The 23,449-nt window shown below is 50.0% G+C and overlaps 1 protein-coding gene across 11 annotated transcripts in view; it reads right to left on the bottom strand.

Moving 5' to 3' along the window:
- GBF1 (golgi brefeldin A resistant guanine nucleotide exchange factor 1) overlaps positions 1-23,449 on the bottom strand; it is a 325,666-nt gene that overhangs the window by 39,096 nt on the left and 263,121 nt on the right. For all 11 annotated transcript variants that reach the window (XM_075348884.1, XM_075348888.1, XM_075348889.1 and 8 more), the window contains 6 exons: positions 19,326-19,562; positions 18,851-18,944; positions 16,630-16,806; positions 14,610-14,674; positions 14,048-14,171; positions 17-88 (listed from right to left, as the gene is read on the bottom strand). In XM_075348884.1, the coding sequence (XP_075204999.1) occupies positions 17-88; positions 14,048-14,171; positions 14,610-14,674; positions 16,630-16,806; positions 18,851-18,944; positions 19,326-19,562 (769 nt within the window). The remainder of the gene's footprint in view (positions 1-16; positions 89-14,047; positions 14,172-14,609; positions 14,675-16,629; positions 16,807-18,850; positions 18,945-19,325; positions 19,563-23,449) is intronic.

The following is a 23,449-nucleotide window of genomic DNA, read 5'->3' as shown; positions in this document are numbered from 1 at the left end:
CATTCATGTTCCTCACCTTCATAAGTTCCTGTAGAGACTCTAATTGGAGAAACTTGCTCTCTGTGATAAGTTTTTCTGGATCACAAAGCTGTAATACAAAGAAGAAAATATGTATAAAGCCACACTCAGTGCTTTTCGACTTTACCTCGGACAGCACACTGACCCATAGGGTTTCACTGACCTATACACACATCAGTTTTAAAAAAATGGGTCTGTGAGGCTCAGAGCATGTTCTATTCTCATATGTCTTGTGGATCAGACTCCGCTATTAAAGGGATTGTCCATTACACACACTACTCTTTTTCAATCAGTTTGTTTATCCCTTGTCAAATAATCTATATATATATAATTGCCTTATTCTGTCTGTCTGTCTGTCTTGCTCCAAAATTGTGTCCTTACGGTGACACAAAGCTGATTGGCCGCTGGGCTCGCCATGGCCCCGCCCTCCCGCACGGATTGGCCGCTCGCCAAGGCTGCGCCCCCACACGGATTGGCCTCTCGCCCCGGCACCCTGCAGGCATTGGCAACTCGGCCACGCCCCGCCCCCCTCACGCAATGCACGCTAGCTCTGGCCCCGCCCCCCCACGCATTCCCCGAACCGACACGGTCACGGAGCCACGACTACCAGGTGAGTACTGTACCCCTGGGAGCCCACATCAGCGTACGCCGCCAAACCAGCCGACACATACCCTCGCATTGCTGGGGCTGGCCGGCGTATGCTGGTGTGGGCTCCCGTGCGAGCGGGGGACGAGATACGCTGGTAACCATGGTAGCATAGTTACCAGCGCATCAAGGTCCTGCAGCGGCGGAACATACACACACACACATAACAGCGCACACACATAACAGCACACACACACACACATACACATCAGATCACACTCACTCTCACACACACACCTCACACACACACACACCTCACATCGCATCCACATACTCACAACATCCTAGGATATCGCTTGCTTCTCGGCGGCGATACTGTGCTGTGAGCTTCCAGGACCTGCCGGAAGATCACATGGCCAGAAGCATGTGGTATCTCCGGATGTTGTGAGTATGAGCGCGTATGTGCAATATCGTCAATGTGTGCGTGAGTGTATGCGATCGGGTGTGTGTGAGTGTATGCGATCGGGTGTGTGTGTGTGTATGCGATCGGGTGTGTGAGTGTCGGCAGAGGAGCACGGCGTGCTGGAGGAGGCTGGGAGGAGAGAGGCTGATCCTGGGGAAGGCTGGGATGGTGAGGCTGAGAGAAGAGAGGCTGATGCTGGGGGAGGCTGAGGCAGGGGTAGGCTGGGAGGAGAGAGGCTGATGCTGGGGACCGAAAAGGCTGATGCTGGGAGGAGAGAGGCTGAGGCTGGGGTAGGCTGGGAGGAGAGAGGCTGATGCTGGGAGGAGAGAGGCTGATGCTGGGGTAGGCTGGGAGGAGAGAGGCTGATGCTGGGAAGAGAGAGGCTGATGCTGGGGGAGGCTGAGGCTGGGGTAGGCTGAGGCTGGGGTAGGCTGAGGCTGGGGTAGGCTGAGGCTGGGGTAGGCTGAGGCTGGGGTAGGCTGAGGCTGGGGTAGGCTGAGGCTGGGGTAGGCTGAGGCTGGGGTAGGCTGAGGCTAGGGTAGGCTGAGGCTGGGGTAGGCTGAGGCTGGGGTAGGCTGAGGCTGGGGTAGGCTGAGGCTGGGGTAGGCTGAGGCTGGGGTAGGCTGAGGCTGGGGTAGGCTGAGGCTGGGGTAGGCTGAGGCTGGGGTAGGCTGAGGCTGGGGTAGGCTGTGGCTGGGTTAGGCTGAGGCTGGGGTAGGCTGGGAGGAGAGAGGCTGATGCTGGGGACGGAAAAGGCTGATGCTGGGAGGAGAGAGGCTGATGCTGGGGGAGGCTGAGGCTGGGGTAGGCTGGGAGGAGAGAGGCTGATGCTGGGGACGGAAAAGGCTGATGCTGGGAGGAGAGAGGCTGATGCTGGGGGAGGCTGAGGCTGGGGTAGGCTGGGAGGAGAGAGGCTGATGCTGGGATGAGAGAGGCTGATGCTGGGGACAGAGAGGCTGATGCTGGGGACAGAGAGGCTGATGCTGGGGACAGAGAGGCTGATGCTGGGGACAGAGAGGCTGATGCTGGGGACAGAGAGGCTGATGCTGGGGACAGAGAGGCTGATGCTGGGGACAGAGAGGCTGATGCTGGGGACAGAGAGGCTGATGCTGGGGACAGAGAGGCTGATGCTGGGGACAGAGAGGCTGATGCTGGGAGGAGAGAGGCTGATGCTGGGAGGAGAGAGGCTGATGCTGGGAGGAGAGAGGCTGATGCTGGGAGGAGAGAGGCTGATGCTGGGAGGAGAGAGGCTGATGCTGGGAGGAGAGAGGCTGATGCTGGGAGGAGAGAGGCTGATGCTGGGAGGAGAATGGCTGATGCTGGGAGGAGAGTGGCTGATGCTGGGAGGAGAGAGGCTGATGCTGGGAGGAGAGAGGCTGATGCTGGGAGGAGAGAGGCTGATGCTGGGAGGAGAGAGGCTGATGCTGGGAGGAGAGAGGCTGATGCTGGGAGGAGAGAGGCTGATGCTGGGAGGAGAGAGGCTGATGCTGCGGGCAGAGAGGCTGATGCTGTGGGTAGAGAGGCTGATGCTGGTGCAGCATGGGGAATGGAGCACGATGGGGGTGCGCAGCATGGGGGATGGAGCACGTTTGGGAGTGCGCAGCATGGGGGATGGAGCACGTTTGGGAGTGCGCAGCATGGCGGATGGAGCACGTTTGGGAGTGCGCAGCATGGCGGATGGAGCACGTTTGGGAGTCCGCAGCATGGCGAATGGAGCACGTTTGGGAGTGTGCAGCATGGCGGATGGACCACGTTTGGAGTGCACAGCATGGCGGATGGAACACGTTTGGGAGTGCGCAGCATGGCGGATGGAGCACGTTTGGGAGTGCGCAGCATGGCGGATGGAGCACGTTTGGGAGTGCGCAGCATGGGGGATGCAGCACGATGGGGAGTGCAGAGTATGGCGGATGGAGCACGTTTGGGAGTGCGCAGCATGGCGGATGGACCACGTTTGGGAGTGCACAGCATGGCGGATGGAGCACGTTTGGGAGTGCGCAGCATGGCGGATGGAGCACGTTTGGGAGTGCGCAGCATGGGAGATGGAGCACGATGGGGGGTGCGCAACGTAGGGGATGGAGCACGATGGGGAGTGCGCTGCATGGGGGATGGAGCACGATGGGGAGTGCGGAGTATGGCGGATGGAACACGTTTGGGAGTGCGCAGCATGGCGGATGGAGCACGTTTGGGAGTGCGCAGCATGGCGGATGGAGCATGTTTGGGAGTGCGCAGCATGGGAGATGGAGCACGATGGGGGGTGCGCAGCATAGGGGATGGAGCACGATGGGGAGTGCGCTGCATGGGGGATGGAGCACGATGGGGAGTGCGCTGCATGGGGGATGGAGCACGATGGGGAGTGCGCTGTATGGGGGATGGAGCACGATGGGAAGTGCACACCTCCCCCCAACACACACACACACTGCCACACACGCACTGCACAACACACCACACACACACACCACACACACACACACTGGGAACCACAAACAACTGCCCTACACAGACACCCACACACACAGACAACGCTGCACACACAAATATACGCACATACCGCACAACACACACATTGCACAAAACATACCTCCCCCCAAAACACACCACACACACAAACCGCGCAACACACACACACACACACAACGCTACAGACACACAGCGCTCCACAAACAACGCAACACCCAGACAACACCGCTCTCACCCCCCGCCACACCCAGAACATGTACAGCGCCCTACACAAACACTTGGTAACTACACACAACAACATCTATATCTATATCTATAATATATATATATATATATATATATATATATATATATATATATATATATATATATATATATATATATATATATATATATATATATATATATATATATATATATATAACAAAAATCATACATGAACTACACAATACGTAAATTCTAGAATACCCGATGCGTAGAATCGGGTCACCTTCTAGTAATACTTATAATCACCTCTTGTGCCGGCACCATTCCAGCAGTGATGGCCCTGGATCTCCCAGGGCTCGTGTGACTTTATGTCACATAATCCCTGAGGACAATCATGTCCTCTTCCGTCCTCCCTCCTTCTGACATAATTTACATCTGGAGTATCTGAGAGAGCTGCGGCTGCTCTCGCTTCCTCTGGATGTCAATGACGTCAGAAGGAGAGGACAGTAACGTGACCACTAATTCTTTAGGGATCGCATGACAATGTCATGTGAGCCCCAGGAGAGACAGTGCCGACACCACTGGAACGACACAGCAACGGAGGGGAGTATAGGTGGTGTTATTTTACAAGGGGGAAACCTACTGAATGAGATAGGGCTGTCTGAGCAGTGGAGAACCCCATTAAAGTTAGTGGGAATCCATATAAAACAGACAACACATAGACGACCTCCTTTGTACTTCAGAGTTTCATCCTAGTTTTATACATTTTTAACGGTTACATTTTTTATAAGTCAATGAATAAAAAAAAAAAAAGCTGTACTTCAGTAAAAAAAAAATCCTGAAATGTTTTTGGTTTCCCTCAAATGGTAACAATCACATGGATGTGTGAATAAGCAGTAGTCAAGAAAGAAGTTGAGAAAATAAAACTTTTTAAAGATTAATCATCGTTACAATTTTTATTTAATAAATCAATAGTACACCTAAAAATATAGGCAACTTTGCAATATATGTTATCAGAAAAATCTGCTTCTTTATCTTCGCAGATTGAGATTTGACTCTCAATTCATGGGTAAAATCTTTAGTCCGTGAAGACAGATTCCCACATTACTGAGATAGGAGACAATGGTTGATGCTTTAAAAATGTTATGGGGAGGAGAGAGAGGCCGATACACATTCTGCCTGTTAGGCTATGTGCGCACTTACCGGATTTTGCCGCGGATTTTCCGCGGATTTGCTGCATGTTTCGCTGCAGAAAATGTTCATAACATCTCTGCAGTGAATCACCAGCAAATCCTATGGAGAAAAAAAATCTTGTGCGCACTAGGCAGAATTTGACAGCTGCATGTTTTGCTGCGGAAATCCCGCAGCAAAAACAAGTGCATGTCACTTCTTTTCCGCAGGTAGCTGCGGGTTTTCCCTAATGTAATGTAAAAATCACGCAGGGAACAGCTTGCGGAAAAACCGCACCAAATCCGCACCAATTCCGCAACAAAACGCGACAATCCGCATGCGGAATTTGGTGCGGATTTTTTCCGCAGGTGATAACATCTTTGTGAGCCTGCGGAATTTACGCAAGGAAATTTCATTTCCCAGTGCGCACATAGCCTAAGGCCTCCTAAAATGAGTTACAGTATTACATAGAACTTTATGAGCACCAACTGCCATCGCCTATCTCAGTAATGGGAAAGTCTGTACTGGGCGGCACGGTGGCTCAGTGGTTAGCACTGCAGTCTTGCAGCGCGGGGGTCCTGGGTTCAAATCCAACCAAGGACAACATCTGCAAGGAGTTTGTATATTCTACCCATGTTTGTGTGGGTTTTCCTCAGGGTTCTGTGGTTTTCTCCCACAGTCCAAAAACATACTGATAGGGAATTTATTTTGTGAGTCCTAATGGGGATGCTGTTTGTAATGTATGTAAAGCACTGCGGAATTAATGGCGCTATATAAGTGAATATTATTATTACTCACTGAAGGGACATTTTATCTGTAAACTGAAATATTTGAGAATGAATGAGGAGTCCAGGAAGAGAAAAGAAGGGAATTTTGTTTACTTACCGTAAATTCCTTTTCTTCTAGCTCCAATTGGGAGACCCAGACAATTGGGTGTATAGCTACTGCCTCCGGAGGCCACACAAAGTATTACACTAAAAAGTGTAAGGCCCCTCCCCTTCTGGCTATACACCCCCCCGTGGGATCACGGGCTCCTCAGTTTTAGTGCAAAAGCAAGAAGGAGGAAAGCCAATAACTGTTTTAAAGCCAAATTCAATCCGAGGAACAACATCGGAGAACTGAACTCTTCAACATGAACAACATGTGCACCCGAAAAAACAAAATCCCTAAGAAAACAGGGCGGGTGCTGGGTCTCCCAATTGGAGCTAGAAGAAAAGGAATTTACGGTAAGTAAACAAAATTCCCTTCTTCTTTGTCGCTCCTAATTGGGAGACCCAGACAATTGGGACGTCCAAAAGCAGTCCCTGGGTGGGTAAAAGAATACCTCGTGATAGGGCCGTCAAACAGCCCTTTCCTACAGGTGGGCCACCGCCGCCTGAAGGACTTGTCTACCTAGGCTGGCATCCGCCGAAGCGTAGGTATGCACCTGATAATGCTTGGTAAAAGTGTGCAGACTCGACCAGGTAGCCGCCTGGCACACCTGCTGAGCCGTAGCCTGGTGCCGTAATGCCCAGGACGCACCCACGGCTCTGGTAGAATGGGCCTTCAGTCCTGATGGAATCGGAAGCCCAGCAGAACGGTAGGTGTGAAGAATTGGTTCCTTGATCCACCGCGCCAGGGTGGATTTGGAAGCTTGCGACCCCTTACGCTGACCAGCGACAAGGATAAAGAGTGCATCCGAGCGGCGCAGGGGCGCCGTGCAGGAAATGTAGATCCTGAGTGCTCTCACCAGATCCAATAAATGCAAACCTTTTTCAAATTGGTGAACTGGATGCGGACACAAAGACGGTAAAGTGATATCCTGGTTGAGATGAAAGGAGGATACCACCTTAGGAAGAAATTCTGGAATTGACGCAGAACTACCTTGTCCTGGTGAAATAATAATAATTAATTAATAATTTTATTCATTTATATATAGCGCTATTAATTCCACAGCGCTTTACATACATTTGCAACACTGTCCCCATTGGGGCTCACAATCTAGAGTCCCTATCTGTATGTCTTTGGACTAGGAAGGGAGATCTGCATGATAACGCCGCCAGCTCGGACACTCTCCGAAGAGACGTGACCGCCACTAGAAAGGCCACTTTCTGTGAAAGACGAGAAAGGGAAACATCCTTCAAAGGCTCGAAAGGCGGCTTCTGGAGAGCAATTAGGACCTTGTTCAGATCCCAGGGCTCCAACGGCCGCTTGTAAGGGGGGACGATATGACAAACCCCTTGCAGGAACGTGCGTACCTGAGGAAGTCGCGCTAGGCGCTTCTGAAAAAATACGGATAGCGCGGAGACTTGACCTTTAAGGGAGCCGAGCGACAAACCTTTTTCCAACCCAGACTGCAGGAAGGAAAGAAAAATAGGCAATGCAAATGGCCAGGGAGAAACTCCCTGAGCAGAGCACCAAGATAAGAATATCTTCCACGTCCTGTGGTAGATCTTGGCGGAGGATGGTTTCCTAGCCTGTCTCATTGTGGCAACCACTTCATGAGATAAACCTGAGGCCGCTAGGATCCAGGACTCAATGGCCACACAGTCAGGTTCAGGGCCGCAGAATTCAGATGGAAAAACGGCCCTTGAGACAGCAAGTCTGGACGGTCTGGCAGAGCCCACGGTTGGCCTACCGTGAGGTGCCACAGATCCGGGTACCACGACCTCCTTGGCCAGTCTGGAGCGACGAGGATGGCGCGGCGGCAGTCGGCCCTGATCTTGCGCAGCACCCTGGGCAACAACGCCAGAGGTGGGAACACATAAGGTAGCCTGAACTGCGACCAATCCTGAACTAGGGCGTCTGCCGCCAGAGCTCGGTAATCGTGGGATCGCGCCATGAAAACCGGGACCTTGTTGTTGTGCCGTGACGCCATCAGGTCGACGTCCGGCATCCCCCAGCGGCGACAGATCTCCTGAAACACGTCCGGGTGAAGGGACCATTCCCCTGCGTCCATGCCCTGGCGACTGAGAAAGTCTGCTTCCCAGTTTTCCACGCCTGGTATGTGAACTGCGGATATGGTGGATGCCGTGTCTTCCACCCACGTCAGAATCCGCCGGACTTCCTGGAAGGCCTGCCGACTGCGTGTTCCCCCTTGGTGGTTGATGTATGCCACCGCTGTGGAGTTGTCCGACTGAATTCGGATCTGCTTGCCTGCTAGCCACTGCTGGAAGGCTTGTAGGGCAAGATAGACTGCTCTGATTTCCAGAACATTGATTTGAAGGGTGGACTCTTTCCGAGTCCACGTACCGTGAGCCCTGTGGTGGAGAAACACTGCTCCCCACCCTGACAGGCTCGCGTCTGTCGTGACCACCGCCCAGGATGGGGGTAGGAACGACTTTCCTTTCGACAATGAGGTGGGAAGAAGCCACCACCGGAGAGAGTCCTTGGCTGTCTGAGAGAGGGAGACATCCCTGTCGAGGGATGTCGACTTCCCGTCCCATTGGCGGAGAATGTCCCATTGAAGTGGACGCAGATGAAACTGCGCGAAAGGAACTGCTTCCATTGCTGCTACCATCTTCCCTAGGAAGTGCATGAGGCGCCTCAAGGGGTGCGACTGGCCCAGAAGGAGAGATTGCACCCCTGTCTGTAGTGAACACTGTTTGTCCAGTGGAAGTTTCACTATCGCTGAGAGAGCATGAAACTCCATGCCAAGATATGTTAGTGATTGGGTCGGGGTTAGATTTGACTTTGAAAAGTTGATAATCCACCCGAAACCCTGGAGAGTCTTCAGTGCCACGTTCAGGCTGTGCTGGCATGCCTCTTGAGAGGGTGCCTTGATAAGTAGATCGTCCAAATACGGAATCACAGAGTGACCTTGCGAGTGCAGGACTGCCACTACTGCTGCCATAACCTTGGTAAAGACCCGAGGGGCTGTCGCCAGCCCGAAAGGTAGAGCTACGAACTGCAGGTGTTCGCTTCCTACAACGAAGCGTAGAAAACGCTGATGCTCTGGCGCAATCGGCACGTGGAGATAAGCATCCTTGATGTCTATTGATGCTAGGAAATCTCCTTGAGACATTGAGGCGATGACGGAGCGGAGGGATTCCATCCGGAACCGCCTGGTTTTCACGTGTTTGTTGAGCAGCTTTAGATCCAGGACGGGACGGAACGACCCGTCCTTCTTTGGCACCACAAACAAATTGGAGTAAAAACCGCGACCTCGTTCCTGAAGAGGAACGGGAGTCACCACTCCTTCCGCCTTTAGGGCGGACACCGCTTGCAGAAGAGCATCTGCTCGGTCGGGAGGTGGAGAAGTTCTGAAGAAGCGAGTTGGAGGACGAGAACTGAACTCTATCCTGTACCCGTGAGACAGAATGTCTCTCACCCAACGGTCTTTGACCTGTGACAGCCAAATGTCGCCAAAGCGGGAGAGCCTGCCACCGACCGAGGATGCGGAGAGAGGAGGCTGAAAGTCATGAGGAAGCCGTCTTGGTAACGGTTCTTCCGGCTGTCTTTTTTGGTCGTGATTGAGTCCGCCAAGAATCTGAGCCCCTCTGATCCTTTTGAGTCCTTTTGGACGAGGAGAATTGGGACCTGCCTGAGCCTCGAAAGGACCGAAAACCAGACTGTCCCCTCCTCTGTTGGGGTTTGTTTTGTCTGGGTTGAGGTAAGGATGAATCCTTACCCTTGGAGTGTTTAATGATTTCATCCAAACGCTCACCAAACAGTCGGTCACGAGAAAAAGGCAAACTAGTTAAGCACTTCTTGGAAGCAGAATCTGCCTTCCATTCTCTCAACCACAAGGCTCTACGTAAAACCACGGAGTTGGCAGACGCCACTGCCGTACGGCTCGTAGAGTCTAGGACAGCATTAATCGCGTAAGACGCGAATGCAGACATTTGAGAGGTCAAGGGCGCCACCTGCGGAGCAGATGTACGTGTGACCGTGTCGACCTGTGTAAGCCCAGCTGAAATAGCTTGGAGTGCCCATACGGCTGCGAATGCTGGCGCCAACGACGCTCCAATAGCTTCATAGATGGATTTCAACCAGAGCTCCATCTGTCTGTCAGTGGCATCTTTAAGTGCCGCCCCATCTTCCACTGCAACTAAGGATCTAGCTGCAAGCCTGGAGATTGGAGGGTCCACCTTGGGACACTGGGTCCAGCCCTTGACCACGTCAGGGGGAAAAGGATATCGTGTATCTTTAAGCCGTTTGGAGAAACGCTTATCTGGATAAGCGTGGTGTTTCTGGATAGCGTCTCTAAAGTCAGAGTGGTCCAGAAAAGTGCTCAATTTACGCTTGGGATACCTGAAATGGAATTTCTCCTGCTGTGAGGCTGACTCCTCCTCAGGAGGAGCTGGTGGAGAAATATCTAACATTCTATTGATGGACGCTATAAGATCATTCACTATGGCGTCACCATCAGGTGTATCCAGATTGAGAACGGTCCCAGGATCAGAATCCTGATCAGCCACATCCGCCTCATCACACAGAGAGTCGTCCAGCTGGGACCCTGACCAGTGTGATGAAGTTGAGGGCCGCTCATAGCGAGCCCGCTTAGGCCGTCTGGGACTGTCGTCCGAGTCAGAGTCGTCACCCTGGGGTGCATGCGACACCTCCTGAGCTCGGGAGTGATCCAGCTGAGGGGGACCAGGGGGCAATGATTCAACAGTGCCCATGGTCTGAGTTACTGGTCTAGACTGCAATGTTTCAAGAATTTTAGACATAGTCATAGACAATCTGTCAGCAAAAACTGCAAACTCCGTCCCTGTCACCTGGACAGCATTCACAGGTGGTTCTCCCTGGGTCACCTCTAGCAGCGGCCCCGGCTGAGCAAGTGCCACAGGGGCCGAGCACTGCACACAATGGGGGTCAGTGGAACCTGCCGGTAGAGCAGCCCCACATGCGGTACAAGCAGCATATAAAGTCTGTGCCTTGGCACGTTTGCTTTTTGCGGACGACATGCTGTTGTCTGCCTTGAGTAACCTAGGAGGGTATATAGCAGAGAGTCACCAGCGACCGTACAGTGTAATGTATAGCATGCAAGCACAAAAATACAAAGTACACTTCGGCACAAGTGGGGGTGAGCCCTTGAGGGCTGCTTACCGCCCGCTGAAAAGCGGGTGTGAGGTCGCAGAATCCCGTGTCTGGGTCTCCCAGTCTCCCCTCTCCAGCTCAGCGTGCAGACAGGAATGGCTGCCGGCGTCCTGTGAGGAGGGGCGGACCGTGGGCGTGCCACAAACAAAGTGCGGGAAACTGGCGTCCCACTGTGCCCAGTGTGAGGGCTGGAGTATGTAAAGCAGACTCCAGCCCTCAGCGCTGATGGTCTGTACAGCGTCCCGCCCTCCCCCTGACTGGCAGGTCTGGGGGCGGGAACGAAACGAACTAGGCCGCAAAAGCCGGGGACTGTAGTAATAAGCGCGGCCGTCATACATGCACGGCTAGCGCGGAAGTCCCCGGCGCACCACAAGTCCCAGCCGCGTCGCAGTGAAAACTGACCCCAGCGGCCGGCGCGGCCGTTCGTACTAAGTCTACTCACTCAGCAGCGCTGTAGTGAGGAATGGCACAAGCGCAGCAGCGCTGATGTCCCCGGCGCACTAACACGCCCAGCATGCTGCGGTGTGCGCGCGGTATGCCCGGGGACACAGAGTACCTTAACGAAGCAGGGCCCTGTCCCTGACGATACTCAGCTCCATATCCAGCCGATTCTCCGGGGGCTGTGGAAGGAGCACGGTCTCAGTGCCTGGAGACCGGTAAAGTCCCACTTCACCCAGAGCCCTAATGGGGATGGGGAAGGAATCAGCATGTGGGCTCCAGCCTCCGTACCCGCAATGGGTACCTCAACCTTAACAAACACCGCCGACAGAAAGTGGGGTGAGAAGGGAGCATGCTGGGGGCCCTAGTATGGGCCCTCTTTTCTTCCATCCGACATAGTCAGCAGCTGCTGCTGACTAAACAGTGGAGCTATGCGTGGATGTCTGACCTCCTTCGCACAAAGCATAAAACTGAGGAGCCCGTGATCCCACGGGGGGGTGTATAGCCAGAAGGGGAGGGGCCTTACACTTTTTAGTGTAATACTTTGTGTGGCCTCCGGAGGCAGTAGCTATACACCCAATTGTCTGGGTCTCCCAATTAGGAGCGACAAAGAAAAGTCGATTTCTCTGTAAGCTATATTACCAAGTTACTTCTTGTCAAGTGTACTATTGATTTATGAAAAATTGCAAAAAAATAAATATTATTTATTATAGCGCCATCAATTCCATGGCGCTTTACATGTGAAAGGGATATACATAATAGGGACAAGTACAATAATCAAACAATACAAGGCACAGAATGGTACAGGAGGATAGAGGTCCCTGCCTGTGAGGGCTCACAGTCTACAAGGGATTGGTGAGGATACAGTAGGTGAGGGTAGAGGTGATTGTGCGGCGCTATATCAGACTGAGGGTTACGGCAGGTAGGCTTGTCAGAAGAGGTGGGTCTTCAGGTGCCTTTTGAAGCTTGTCAAGGTAGGTGAGAGTCTGATATGTTGTGGCAGAGCATTCCAGAGTATGGGGGAGGCACGGGAGAAATCTTGAATGCGATTGTGGGAAGAGGAGAGGAGAGGGAAGTAGAGAAGGAGATCTTGTGAGGATCGAAGGTTACGTGCAGGTAAGTACCGGGAGACTAGGTCACAGATGTAGGGAGGAGACAGGTTGTGGATGGCTTTGTATGTCATGGTTAGTGTTTTGAACAGGAGTCGTTGGGCAATGGGAAGCCAGTGAAGGGATTGGCAGAGAGGAGAGGTCGGGAAGTAGCGGGGGGACAGGTGGATTAGCCGGGCAGCATAGTTTAGAATAGATTGTAAGGGTGCAAGACTGTTAGAAGGGAGGCCACAGAGCAGGAGGTTGCAATAATCCAGGCGGGAGATAGTAAGGGCATGTACTAGTGTTTTTGCAGCTTGTTGGGAAAGGAATGTACGGATCCGGGAAATATTTTTGAGTTGGAGGCGGCAGGAGGTGAAGAGGGCTTGGATGAGTGGCTTGAAAATATCAGTTACTCTTTAAGTCTACAAAATTTAACTCTAACTATATAAATAGCTAAAAGAAAAAAAACAAAAACAAAACATTCCATAGAAAAGTCTATGAGCGCCAAAATGGTGTATAATATAAGGATATATGTCAATCAGCAGAAATATGTCTTCTAAATAGTAATGAAAGGGCAACTTACGAAACCTGAGTTGGTGGGTGACAGCCTGTAACTAAAGGCCCCGTCACACTAAGCAACATCGCTAGCAACATCGCTGCTAACGAACAACTTTTGTGACGTTGCTAGCGATGTTGCTGTGTGTGACATCCAGCAACAACCTGTGAGGTCGTTGGTTGTTGCTGAATGTCCTGGGCCATTTTTTAGTTGTTGCTGTCCTGCTGTGAAGCACAGATCGCTGTGTGTGACAGCGAGACAGCAACAACTAATGTGCAGGCAGCAGGAGCCGGCTTCTGTGGAGGCTGGTAACCAATGTAAACATCGGGTAACCAAGAAGCCCTGTCCTTGGTTACCCGATATTTACCTTTGATACCAGCCTCCGCCGCTCTCCCTGTCAGTGCCGGCTCCTGCTCTGTGCACATGTAGCTGCAGGACACATCGGGTTAATTAACCCAATGTGTGCTGTAGCTAGGAGAGCAGGGAGCCAGAGCTAAGCATTGTGCGCTGCTCCCTGCTCTGTGCACATGTAGCTGCAGCACACATCGGGTAATTAACCCCATGTGTGCTGTAGCTAGGAGAGCAAGGAGCCAGTGCTAAGCATTGTGCGCTGCTCCCTGCTCTGTGCACATTTAGCTGCAGCACACATCAGGTAATTAACCCGATGTGTGCTGTAACTAGGAGAGCAGGGAGCCAGCGCTCAGTGTGCGCTGCTCCCTGCTCTCTGCACGTGTAGCTGCGTGAGCTGGTAACCAAGGTAAATATCGGGTTGTTACCCGATATTTACCTTAGTTACCAAGCGCAGCATCTTCCACGCGGCGCTGGGGGCTGGTCACTGGTTGCTGGTGAGCTCACCAGCAACTCGTGTAGCCACGCTCCAGCGATCCCTGCCAGGTCAGGTTGCTGGTGGGATCGCTGGAGCGTCGCAGTGTGACATCTCACCAGCAACCTCCTAGCAACTTACCAGCGATCCCTATCGTTGTTGGGATCGCTGGTAAGTTGTTTAGTGTGACTGGACCTAAATGCTACTGAGTAAATTACCTTAATACATTCTATCGCCGCCTTCTTCGCTTCCTGGTTTTCGGTAGAAGGCCCTCTTAGACTGGACTGCTCTGTGCCACTGAGGGTCAGCCAGCTGACAAAACTCAGGACTGTAGATTCCCCTCTAAGAAAACAAAACAAAAAAAAACACCAAGATAAAGATGTCAGATCCAAAATGGATTGCCATATACCATAAGGGAGCGGCCAGAATACACAGCCGCTGCAGACTGCCTCTATAGCTCTGGTGGTCTTCACGGGACCAAGCTTTACCTGTTGCCTTTTTTACATATATGAATGCTGTGTAATGCAATGTGCATCAATATCAGCCAGTAAGCAGGGGGTATACACCATTTTCTTATAGAAGCAGTAAATGGACAGATCTCTATACAGAAACACCACTATGGTACTATAGAAAGGTCTGCCAGTCATTATTCCAACGCATATGAAAATATCCTATTGGATAACATTTTTCAAAAACAAACCTACCTACTATAATATTCCACCTTCTAAAGAATAGGATACAGAATGCCTGTCACTATTACCTTTATAAAAAGTCACATACCGGTTTGCAGGAATTTCCTCTCGCTGAAGGGAAATCTTTCCATTGGGGTCAACAAAGTCTTCAACCTACAAAAAAAAGGGAGCACAAAGTTGCATTAATGCCATAAAAAAATGTTAAATTCAGCCTGTCTTTACCAAAATGGTAACACACATGGATAGTGTTTATTTAGATTGCTGGGTTTTCGTTAATATCAGATGTAAATATTAGGTTATGTGCACGTAGAGGTTTTTTTTATTTAGTAGAAACTGTTTTACGAAACTCCTTTTTTACTGACTTTTCAAGTGGACCTGTATGCACAAAACTGGGTGTACATATCCCAAAAGGGCAGCTGTCAAAGTTTCCCTTCTGCTACAAAGACACAGAATTGCTCAGGGATTACCACTTGCAAAAGTCCAACAGTTTTTGGGGAAGGGGATTAATATGGCAGTTCATATATGTATACTGTCTTTATTTATAACAGGGAAAAGGGAAAGGGGAAACACAAAATGAGGTGTAGCAAGCATTGAAATTACTTATTTTACAATTTTTGTCATTTTTAACAAACAATAGGCTTTAGATATAATTTGAAAGGCAACAATAAAAAAATAAATAAATACAAATATACAACTCCAGGATTCCTAGCAACTATTACTATGCAAAAGAAACATGCTGCAAATATAAGGCAAATTTTGCAAACAGTAAGAAAATTCAAACAACTAATATATGTAGAAAAAAAAAACAAAAAACAAGACAATAACATCAAAGGTCGTATATTTTAAGGGTTGGGTTAAATTTAAGAGACCACAGATACCACCTCTCAGCATATCTAGAAAAGTTACCTTCCTTCAGGGCTATGTTGTACTCATAGATGTTGTGTAAGGAAACCCTATCTATAACTTCTTGTATTGAGGGGACATCATTTCCTTCCATTTGGACGCTAGTAAAGATTTAATGACCAAAAGAACATGGCAAGTAATTTGTTTACACCGCTTTTTCAACTCCTCCAAACCAATAGATAGGAGAACTAGCTCAGAGATCAAATGAATTCTAACTGAGGTCACCGTATATATAAGATGTTCTGTGTCTTTCCATAGGGTACCCAACAAAGGACAACTCCAAAAAATATGGAAAAAAAGAGCCAGTACAGCCACAACCCCTCAAACAAAGACTTGAATTAGAGGATGAGATGACATTCAATCTCTGAGGCGTATAATACCATCTACTAAGTAATTTATAGTGTGTTTCCTGCAAATTAGCACAAGCACAATTCGTATATGTGTGTTTCAAGGAAGTTTGCCATCGTTTAAGCGAGAATGAGCAATCCAGATCTCTTTCCCAAGATTTCATATACTGTAATTTGGTCAATTGGAGATCATCATTGAATATTCTGTAAATGTTACTAGTTTTCCAGAAGATCTCATTAGTCGGATTGTGCAAAAGAACATTCAGTAATCTCGGAATCCTGAAGACAGAAGTTGTTGTATCTCCCAAGAAATCACTTATCCTAACCCGATTAATCTTTTCTGGATCAGGCAGATGGTATACCTCAGCAAGAGCCTCAAATCCTAAAAGAGAATTATTTCTTAATAAAATTACACATGTTTAAAATTCCCTTCTTTTTCCAACCATCTAGTTTAATACGTGGGATTAATAATTCTAATAAATCTAACGAGACCTCTCTAATCTCGCTGAGGAGTTCGCCCTGGCGTAATAAAATATCTTGCAGTAATCTCCACGCTCTTATTTCTGCCTTGGTAGTCGGATTATCCACTAAACGTTTGTTTCTTTTTATTAAATATGACAAGATCACATCCTGTTTATGATGATTATGGCACAGGCCTTTCTCAATGTACATCCAACTATTGTTGAAATGATCCAGTAATGTGTTTTGGGTTTGCTTGACCAAATTCGTCAAATAATAGGCTTGGATATTAGGCAAGCCAATACCTCCATTTTTCTTATGCTTAAATAAGGTAAGTTTAGAGATTCTGGGAACCTTCCCCTGCCAAAATGGCAGTTCATATATGTACAAACCGCTCACCTCGACCATAGCCTTAGGCAACAGCTCAGCACGGAACAACTGCAACATGGAGTCCATTATGTTTTTCCAGCCCTCACGCAGAATATCTCCATGCCGATGGGCAAGGTGGAAAACAGTTTTTGCTGCAATATGGGCTTTGGGGTTGCTACCAAAAACAGTAGGTATATTTTCTACAGCCTGACAAAAAAATAAGAACTAATTAGAGAAATGAACTCACAGATAATTATACAGTTATATTGTAAATCGCCAAAAACCCCATATTCTAGAGTCTGTCAAGAGTAAGAAATGTCTTGTATAATATATAATATTATGGTAATAACTCCCAAATCAGTACAGAACATTCCAACCTCATGGATACCCCAGACAGATTCAAATGCATTCACATAAAAACAACATAAGAACAATAAAGGCTAATATCCATATTAAATTGCCTCTTTGTATGTTTTGTAGAAATACTCACTGTGATGAAGAAGCTGCTCTTGAGTGCTCATCCCATTCTAGAAGGCAACATTACAGATGAGGGGGGCCTGCCTCACTGCTTGTTAGTTATGGAAACCAGCCCCCCCGATAACTCATTTCTGCAGTCACAGATTAGGAGTGGTGGCTTGCTTCTTATGCAAGTCAGCCCATTGACCAAGCCTGATGTCATGAGTATTGGTTTGTACTCTTGTGCCTGTGCCATGCGACTGCTTCTACATAGCTTGTATGTACCATTCCTAGCTTCATTCCAAGCTTGACAAGTCCTATACAAGATGTGTAGATGCAGGCTAAAAGCAGAGAACTAGCCATATCAGTACAGAAAATGCATTGACACTGTTCGTCATGAGCTCCTAGCCTACATTTACACAACTTACTGTATATGTGACATGTCAAGGAACGTGGAGGGAAGCTATGAATGGCACATACAAGCTGAGAAGAGGCAGTGTAACGCTAGGTATGGGAAAATACCAAGCAAACAGCGAAAAGGGAGAGGGGGGAAGAGAGAAACCCTGTGTCTAGGGGAGAGGGAGTTGGTGTCCCCTGATAAAACATTCCGCTGGCCCCTGACGTCCTTAGATGGGTTCCACACCTATGCACCAAGCAGGATACCTGGCCCTGGCTGATCCTGAACTGAGCCCTAGATAATAAACAGGCAGGATGAACGCTAGTCAACCTCACTAAGTCCGAAAAATGAGCGAATACGTTGAAGTTCGGTTTGGCAGATGCAGCTGCACCGAACCTTCATGGGTTCGGACATGACCCAAACCCCAATGGAAGTCACTGATTGGCAGTTTGGGTGTCCGCCCACATACAGCCAGCCATAAGCAGAACACTTCGAGGAGCGGGGATTCTCTTTTTTTTTTTTTTTTGAGTTGCTCTCCCACTGTGAAGCACACATTGCTGTGTTTGAAAGCGGGAGCCAACGATCTGAATGTGCAGGGAGCCGTCTTCTGGCAGCCTGCGGTAAGCTGGTAACCAAGGTACATATCGGGTATCCAAGCAAGGCGCTTTGCTTAGTAACACGATGTGTACCATGGTTACAAAGCACAGCGTCATTACACAGGTCGCTGATCTCTGATCGCTGTGGAGATTTGCCTGATTGGCAGCTCACCAGTGACCATTTAGGGACGCACCAACGATCCCTGCCACGTCAGATCGCTGGTGAGATTGCTGGCTGCGTCAATTAGTGTGACGGTACCCTTAGGGAGTGGAACAGCAACATACAATGCTTGTCTAGATGATTAAAAGCTGACTGCTTGCAACTAAGACAGTATAAAAACTGAACTCTGTCACCAGCAACATACCAAGGGGAAGTGCAGGTATATAAAGACAAAGAGGGTGAGGGAGAATGATTAGCAGCTGAAAGGAAAAGCTCTCCGCAGGGTCCTAAAGTGGAAAGCGTAAACCCTAACAGAGAAGACACACAGAACTCCATTCACACTACAGAGGAAAGTATGGAATATGAAGGAGCAGTTTGTGCAGCCAAATACAGCCACCTTCTGCAGCCGGACACCACAGGGTGGTCTGTCAACTGTGACACACCTGTGACAGGCAGGTATGACAGTAAAAATAATGAAAAGATACACACAAGACATCAGGCTTGGTTAGGGGAGTGGCTTGCATTAGGGGAAAACCACATCCCCTGATGTGTGACTGTACTGCTGCATTCAATTTAATATACAATATAGGATGTGAACGTGTCATATGATCCTAATGGTCTAAAGAAAAACTATAATCTTACCTCACTACTGAGAGTTGTAAACTTGCAAAGAGAAATGATGAGATTGTCAAAAACATCACTCAACCCATAGTGTGCAGATATCATTGCACATTTCCTAAAATAATGTAAGAAAAGGGAATTTAGTGCAGAGAGCATAAAGAAACAAAGTAAACCACAAGAGGCTTGTTCTGACACCGAGATGCCGTGTAGACGTCTGGCAGAGCAATAGCCAATAACAGAAAATAATGCCACAGAAGGGGCATAGTTTTACCAATTTCTGGGTGTGACATGGCCCTATTTAGCCATTTTCTGTTATTTTAGGAGGGTTGTCTGTTCGCTTACTATCCCCATCAGGTGGTGAGCGGCACTAAAGACATTGCTTCCAGGATGTGTACAATCGACAGATATTCAAATAATGAAACGGTCTCAGAGTTTTACATGAAGGATGTATCATATGTGCCCCCCTGAAGTTTCAGTAAAGGGTTGCATTCATTACCTGAATCCAGATATGGCTTTCTGAATGATGGTCTCTTCCATGCTTTTATCAAACACATAGGACAAGGCAGCGACAGTTGGCCCCCAGATCATAGTGAACAGATCATTGTCATAGCTTCCAGGTGAGATATGCAAGAAGATGCCTTCAGGTGTGGCACCGCGATGCAGCAGCACACTCCACATGTAATTCTCCTTGACCAGACCAGTCTGCTCCTCAGGCATTACTATCTCATCATTCCTGAAGAAAAAAAAAAGAGAATTTTGTTTACTTACCGTAAATTCTTTTTCTTACAGTTCCGTAATGGGAGACCCAGACCATGGGTGTTCAGCTTCTACCTCTGGAGGACACACAAAGTACTACACTTAAAAGTCTAGCTCCTCCCCCTGAGCTTATACACCCCCTGGTGAGCAGACCCAGCCAGTTTAGTGCAAAAGCTGAAGGAGAATAGCCACCCACAAGTAGAACAGAGCAATAGCCGGAACAACCGGAAACTCTGTCCACGACAACAGCTGGTGATAACACGCGGAACAAGAAAGTGCCAACAGGCAACAGGGAGGGTGCTGGTTCTCCCATTACGGAACTATAAGAAAAAGAATTTACGGTAAGTAAACAAAATTCTCTTTTTCTTTATCGTTCCTATGGGAGACCCAGACCATGGGACGTTCCAAAGCAGTCCCTGGGTGGGAAATAAACCGAACAAAGTAAGACGTAGGCAAAACCTAACTTCACAAATGGGCGACAGCCGCCTGAAGGATGCGTCTGCCCAAGCTCGCATCTGCCGAAGCATGAGCATGCACTTGGTAGTGCTTCGAAAAGGTATGCAGGGTAGTCCAAGTGGCAGCCTGACAGACTTGTTAAGCCGTAGCCTGGTGCCTGAAAGCCCAAGAGGCACCAACAGCTCTGGTCGAATGTGCCTTGATCCCCGGCGGGGGAGGCACCTGAGAACTCTGGTAGGAGTCCGAAATGGTCGATCTGATCCAACGGGCTAAGGTCGGCTTAGAAGCAGAGAGGCCCTTGCGCCGACCTGCGGTTAGCACAAAAAGAGAAGTGCACCGCCTAATAGAAGCGGTGCGAGACACATAGATCCGGAGCGCCCGCACCAGATCCAGAGTATGTAGCGCTTTTTCAAAGCGATGAACAGGAGCTGGACAAAAGGAAGGTAGGGTAATGTCCTAGTTAAGGTGGAAAGGGGAGACCACCTTAGGAAGAAAGTCCGGAGTCGGACGGAGAACCACCTTGTCTTGATGAAACACTAAACAAGGTGACTCCGAAGAGAGCGCGGCCAAATCAGAGACTCTCCTGAGGGAAGTTATGGCCACCAGAAAATCCACTTTCTGAGAAAGACGATGCAAAGAGACCTCCCTAAGAGGCTCAAAGGGGGGTTTCTGCAAAACCGTGAGAACCAAATTAAGGTCCCAGGGATCCAAGGGCCGCCGGTAAGGCGGAATGATGTGAGACACGCCTTGCATGAAGGTGCGGACCTGAGCCAGCCGAGCGAGACGCCGCTGGAACAGAACTGACAGAGCTGAGACTTGTCCCTTGAGAGAGTTGAGGGACAGTCCTAGCTGCAGACCGGACTGTAGAAAAGACAGAAGGGTCGGCAAGGAGAATGGCCAAGGAGGATGGTCGGTAGAGCGACACCATGACAGGAAAATTTTCCAAGTCCTGTGATATATCTTAGCGGAGGAAGACTTACGGGCCCGAGTCATAGTGGAGATGACCTCAGGAGGAATACCAGAAGCCGTCAAGAGCCAGGACTCAAGAGCCACGCCGTCAATTTGAGAGCCGCAGAATTCAGGCGTAAAAACGGACCTTGTGAGAGAAGGTCTGGACGGTCCGGGAGATGCCACGGCATCTCTACGGACAGATGGAGCAGGTCTGGATACCAAGCTCGCCTGGGCCAGTCCGGTGCAATGAGAATGACTCGACAGCCCTCCATTTTGATCTTGCGCAGAACTCTGGGCAAGAGAGCTAGAGGGGGAAACACGTAGGACAGACGAAACTGGGATCAGTCTTGAACCAGTGCGTCCGCGGCGATTGCCTGAGGATAGTGGGAGCGAGCCACGTAAACGGGAACCTTGTTGTTGTGATGGGATGCCATTAGGTCCACGTCCGGGGTGCCCCACTTGCGGCAGATTGACTGGAACACTGCTGGGTGCAGGGACCACTCGCCACCGTCCACGGTTTGACGGCTGAGATAATCTGCCTCCCAGTTTTCCACGCCTGGGATGTGGACTGCGGATATGGTGGACTTGGAGTCCTCCGCCCATTGAAGGATGCGTTGTACCTCCATCATTGCGTGTCCCTCCTTGGTGATTGATGTAGGCAACCGCTGTCGCGTTGTCTGACTGGACTCGAATGTGCCTGCCCGCCAACAGGTGGTGAAAAGCTGGGAGAGCTAGAAGCACAGCTCTGGTTTCCAGCACATTGATTGGAAGGACTCACTCGGACGGAGTCCAAGTGCCCTGCGCTCTGTGGTGGAGATATACCGCTCCCCAGCCGGATAGACTGGCATCCGTGGTGAGAATCACCCAGGACGGGGCCAGGAAGGAGAGTCCCTGGGACAGGGAGAGAGGCCGAAGCCACCACTGAAGAGATCTCCTGGTTTGTAGCGACAGAGCCACTAACCTGTGTAAGGAGGAAGGCCGCTTGTCCCAACAGCGGAGAATGTCCAGCTGCAGGGAGCGCAGATGGAACTGGGCAAAGGGAACAGCCTCCATTGACGCCACCATTTGACCCAGAACCTGCATCAGACGCCTGAGGGTATAACGGCGGGGCCTCAGCAGAGAGCGCACCGCCAGTTGGAGGGACTGCTGTTTGACTAAGGGCAACTTCACAAGTGCCGGCAAAGTCTCGAACTGCATCCCTAGGTACGTGAGACTCTGGGTCGGAGTCAGAGTGGATTTGGGCAGATTGACCAGCCACCCGAATTGGGCTAGAGTGAGTGAGACACTCCGCTGACAGTCTGCGCTGGATGAAGCCTTGACTAGAAGGTCGTCCAGGTAAGGAATCACTGCCAACCCCTGTAGGTGCAGAACCGCAATCACTGCGGCCATGACCTTGGTGAATACCCGAGGGGCTGTGGCCAACCCGAAGGGGAGAGCCACAAATTGGAAATGATCTTCTCCGATTGCAAAACGTAGCCAACGCTGGTGTGAAACTGCAATTGGCACATGCAGATAGGCATCTCTGATGTCGATGGACGCCAGGAAATCCCCTTGGGTCATTGAGGCAATGACTGATCTCAGAGACTCCATGCGAAAGTGCCGCACCTGAACATGGTTGTTGACAAGCTTGAGATCCAGGATGGGCCGGAAGGTACCGTACTTTTTGGGAACTAGGAAGAGATTTGAGTAGAAACCTCTGGACCGTTCCCGAGCGGGAACCGGTACAATCACTCCATTGGCCTGCAAGGCTGCCACGGCCTGTGAGAAGGCGGCGGCCTGGGAGCAGGGAGGAGTTGAGAGAAAAAAATCTGTTTGGCGGACTGGAAGAGAATTCTATCCTGTAGCCGTGGGAGATGATATCTCTCACCCACTGATCGGAGACGTGTTGAAACCAAGCGTCGCCAAAGTGGGAGAGCCTGCCACCGACTAAGGACGTTGCTGGAGCGGGCAGATAGTCACGAGGAGGCTGCTTTAGTGGCAGCAGCTCCTGCGGTCTTCTGTGGACGCGCTTTTGGGCGCCAGTTGGATTTCTGGTCCTTGGCTGAGTTGGCGGACGAGGCCGAGGGCTTAGAGGACGACCAGTTGGAGGAACGAAAGGAGCGAAACCTCGACTGATTCCTACCCTGGGCAGGTTTTCTGGCTTTGGTTTGTGGCATGGAAGTACTCTTCCCGCCAGTTGCTTCCTTAATAATCTCATCCAGCTGTTCTCCGAACAGCCGGGACCCAGCAAAAGGGAGCCCAGCAAGGTACTTCTTTGAAGAAGCATCCGCCTTCCACTCTCGAAGCCACAAGATTCTGCGGATAGCGAGGGAATTAGCCGAAGCCACCGCAGTGCGGTGAGAAGCCTCCAGCATGGCTGACATAGCATAGGATGAAAAAGCCGAAGCTTGGGAAGTTAAGGCATCCATTTCGGGCATAGATTCCCTGGTGAGGGAATGCATCTCCTCTAGAGAAGCA

This window comes from Anomaloglossus baeobatrachus, chromosome 5 (genome assembly GCF_048569485.1).
Source record: "Anomaloglossus baeobatrachus isolate aAnoBae1 chromosome 5, aAnoBae1.hap1, whole genome shotgun sequence".
Taxonomy (NCBI): Eukaryota; Metazoa; Chordata; class Amphibia; order Anura; family Aromobatidae; genus Anomaloglossus; species Anomaloglossus baeobatrachus.
Note: the sequence above shows the minus strand (reverse complement) of the source record. Positions and strands in the feature narration are given on the sequence as shown.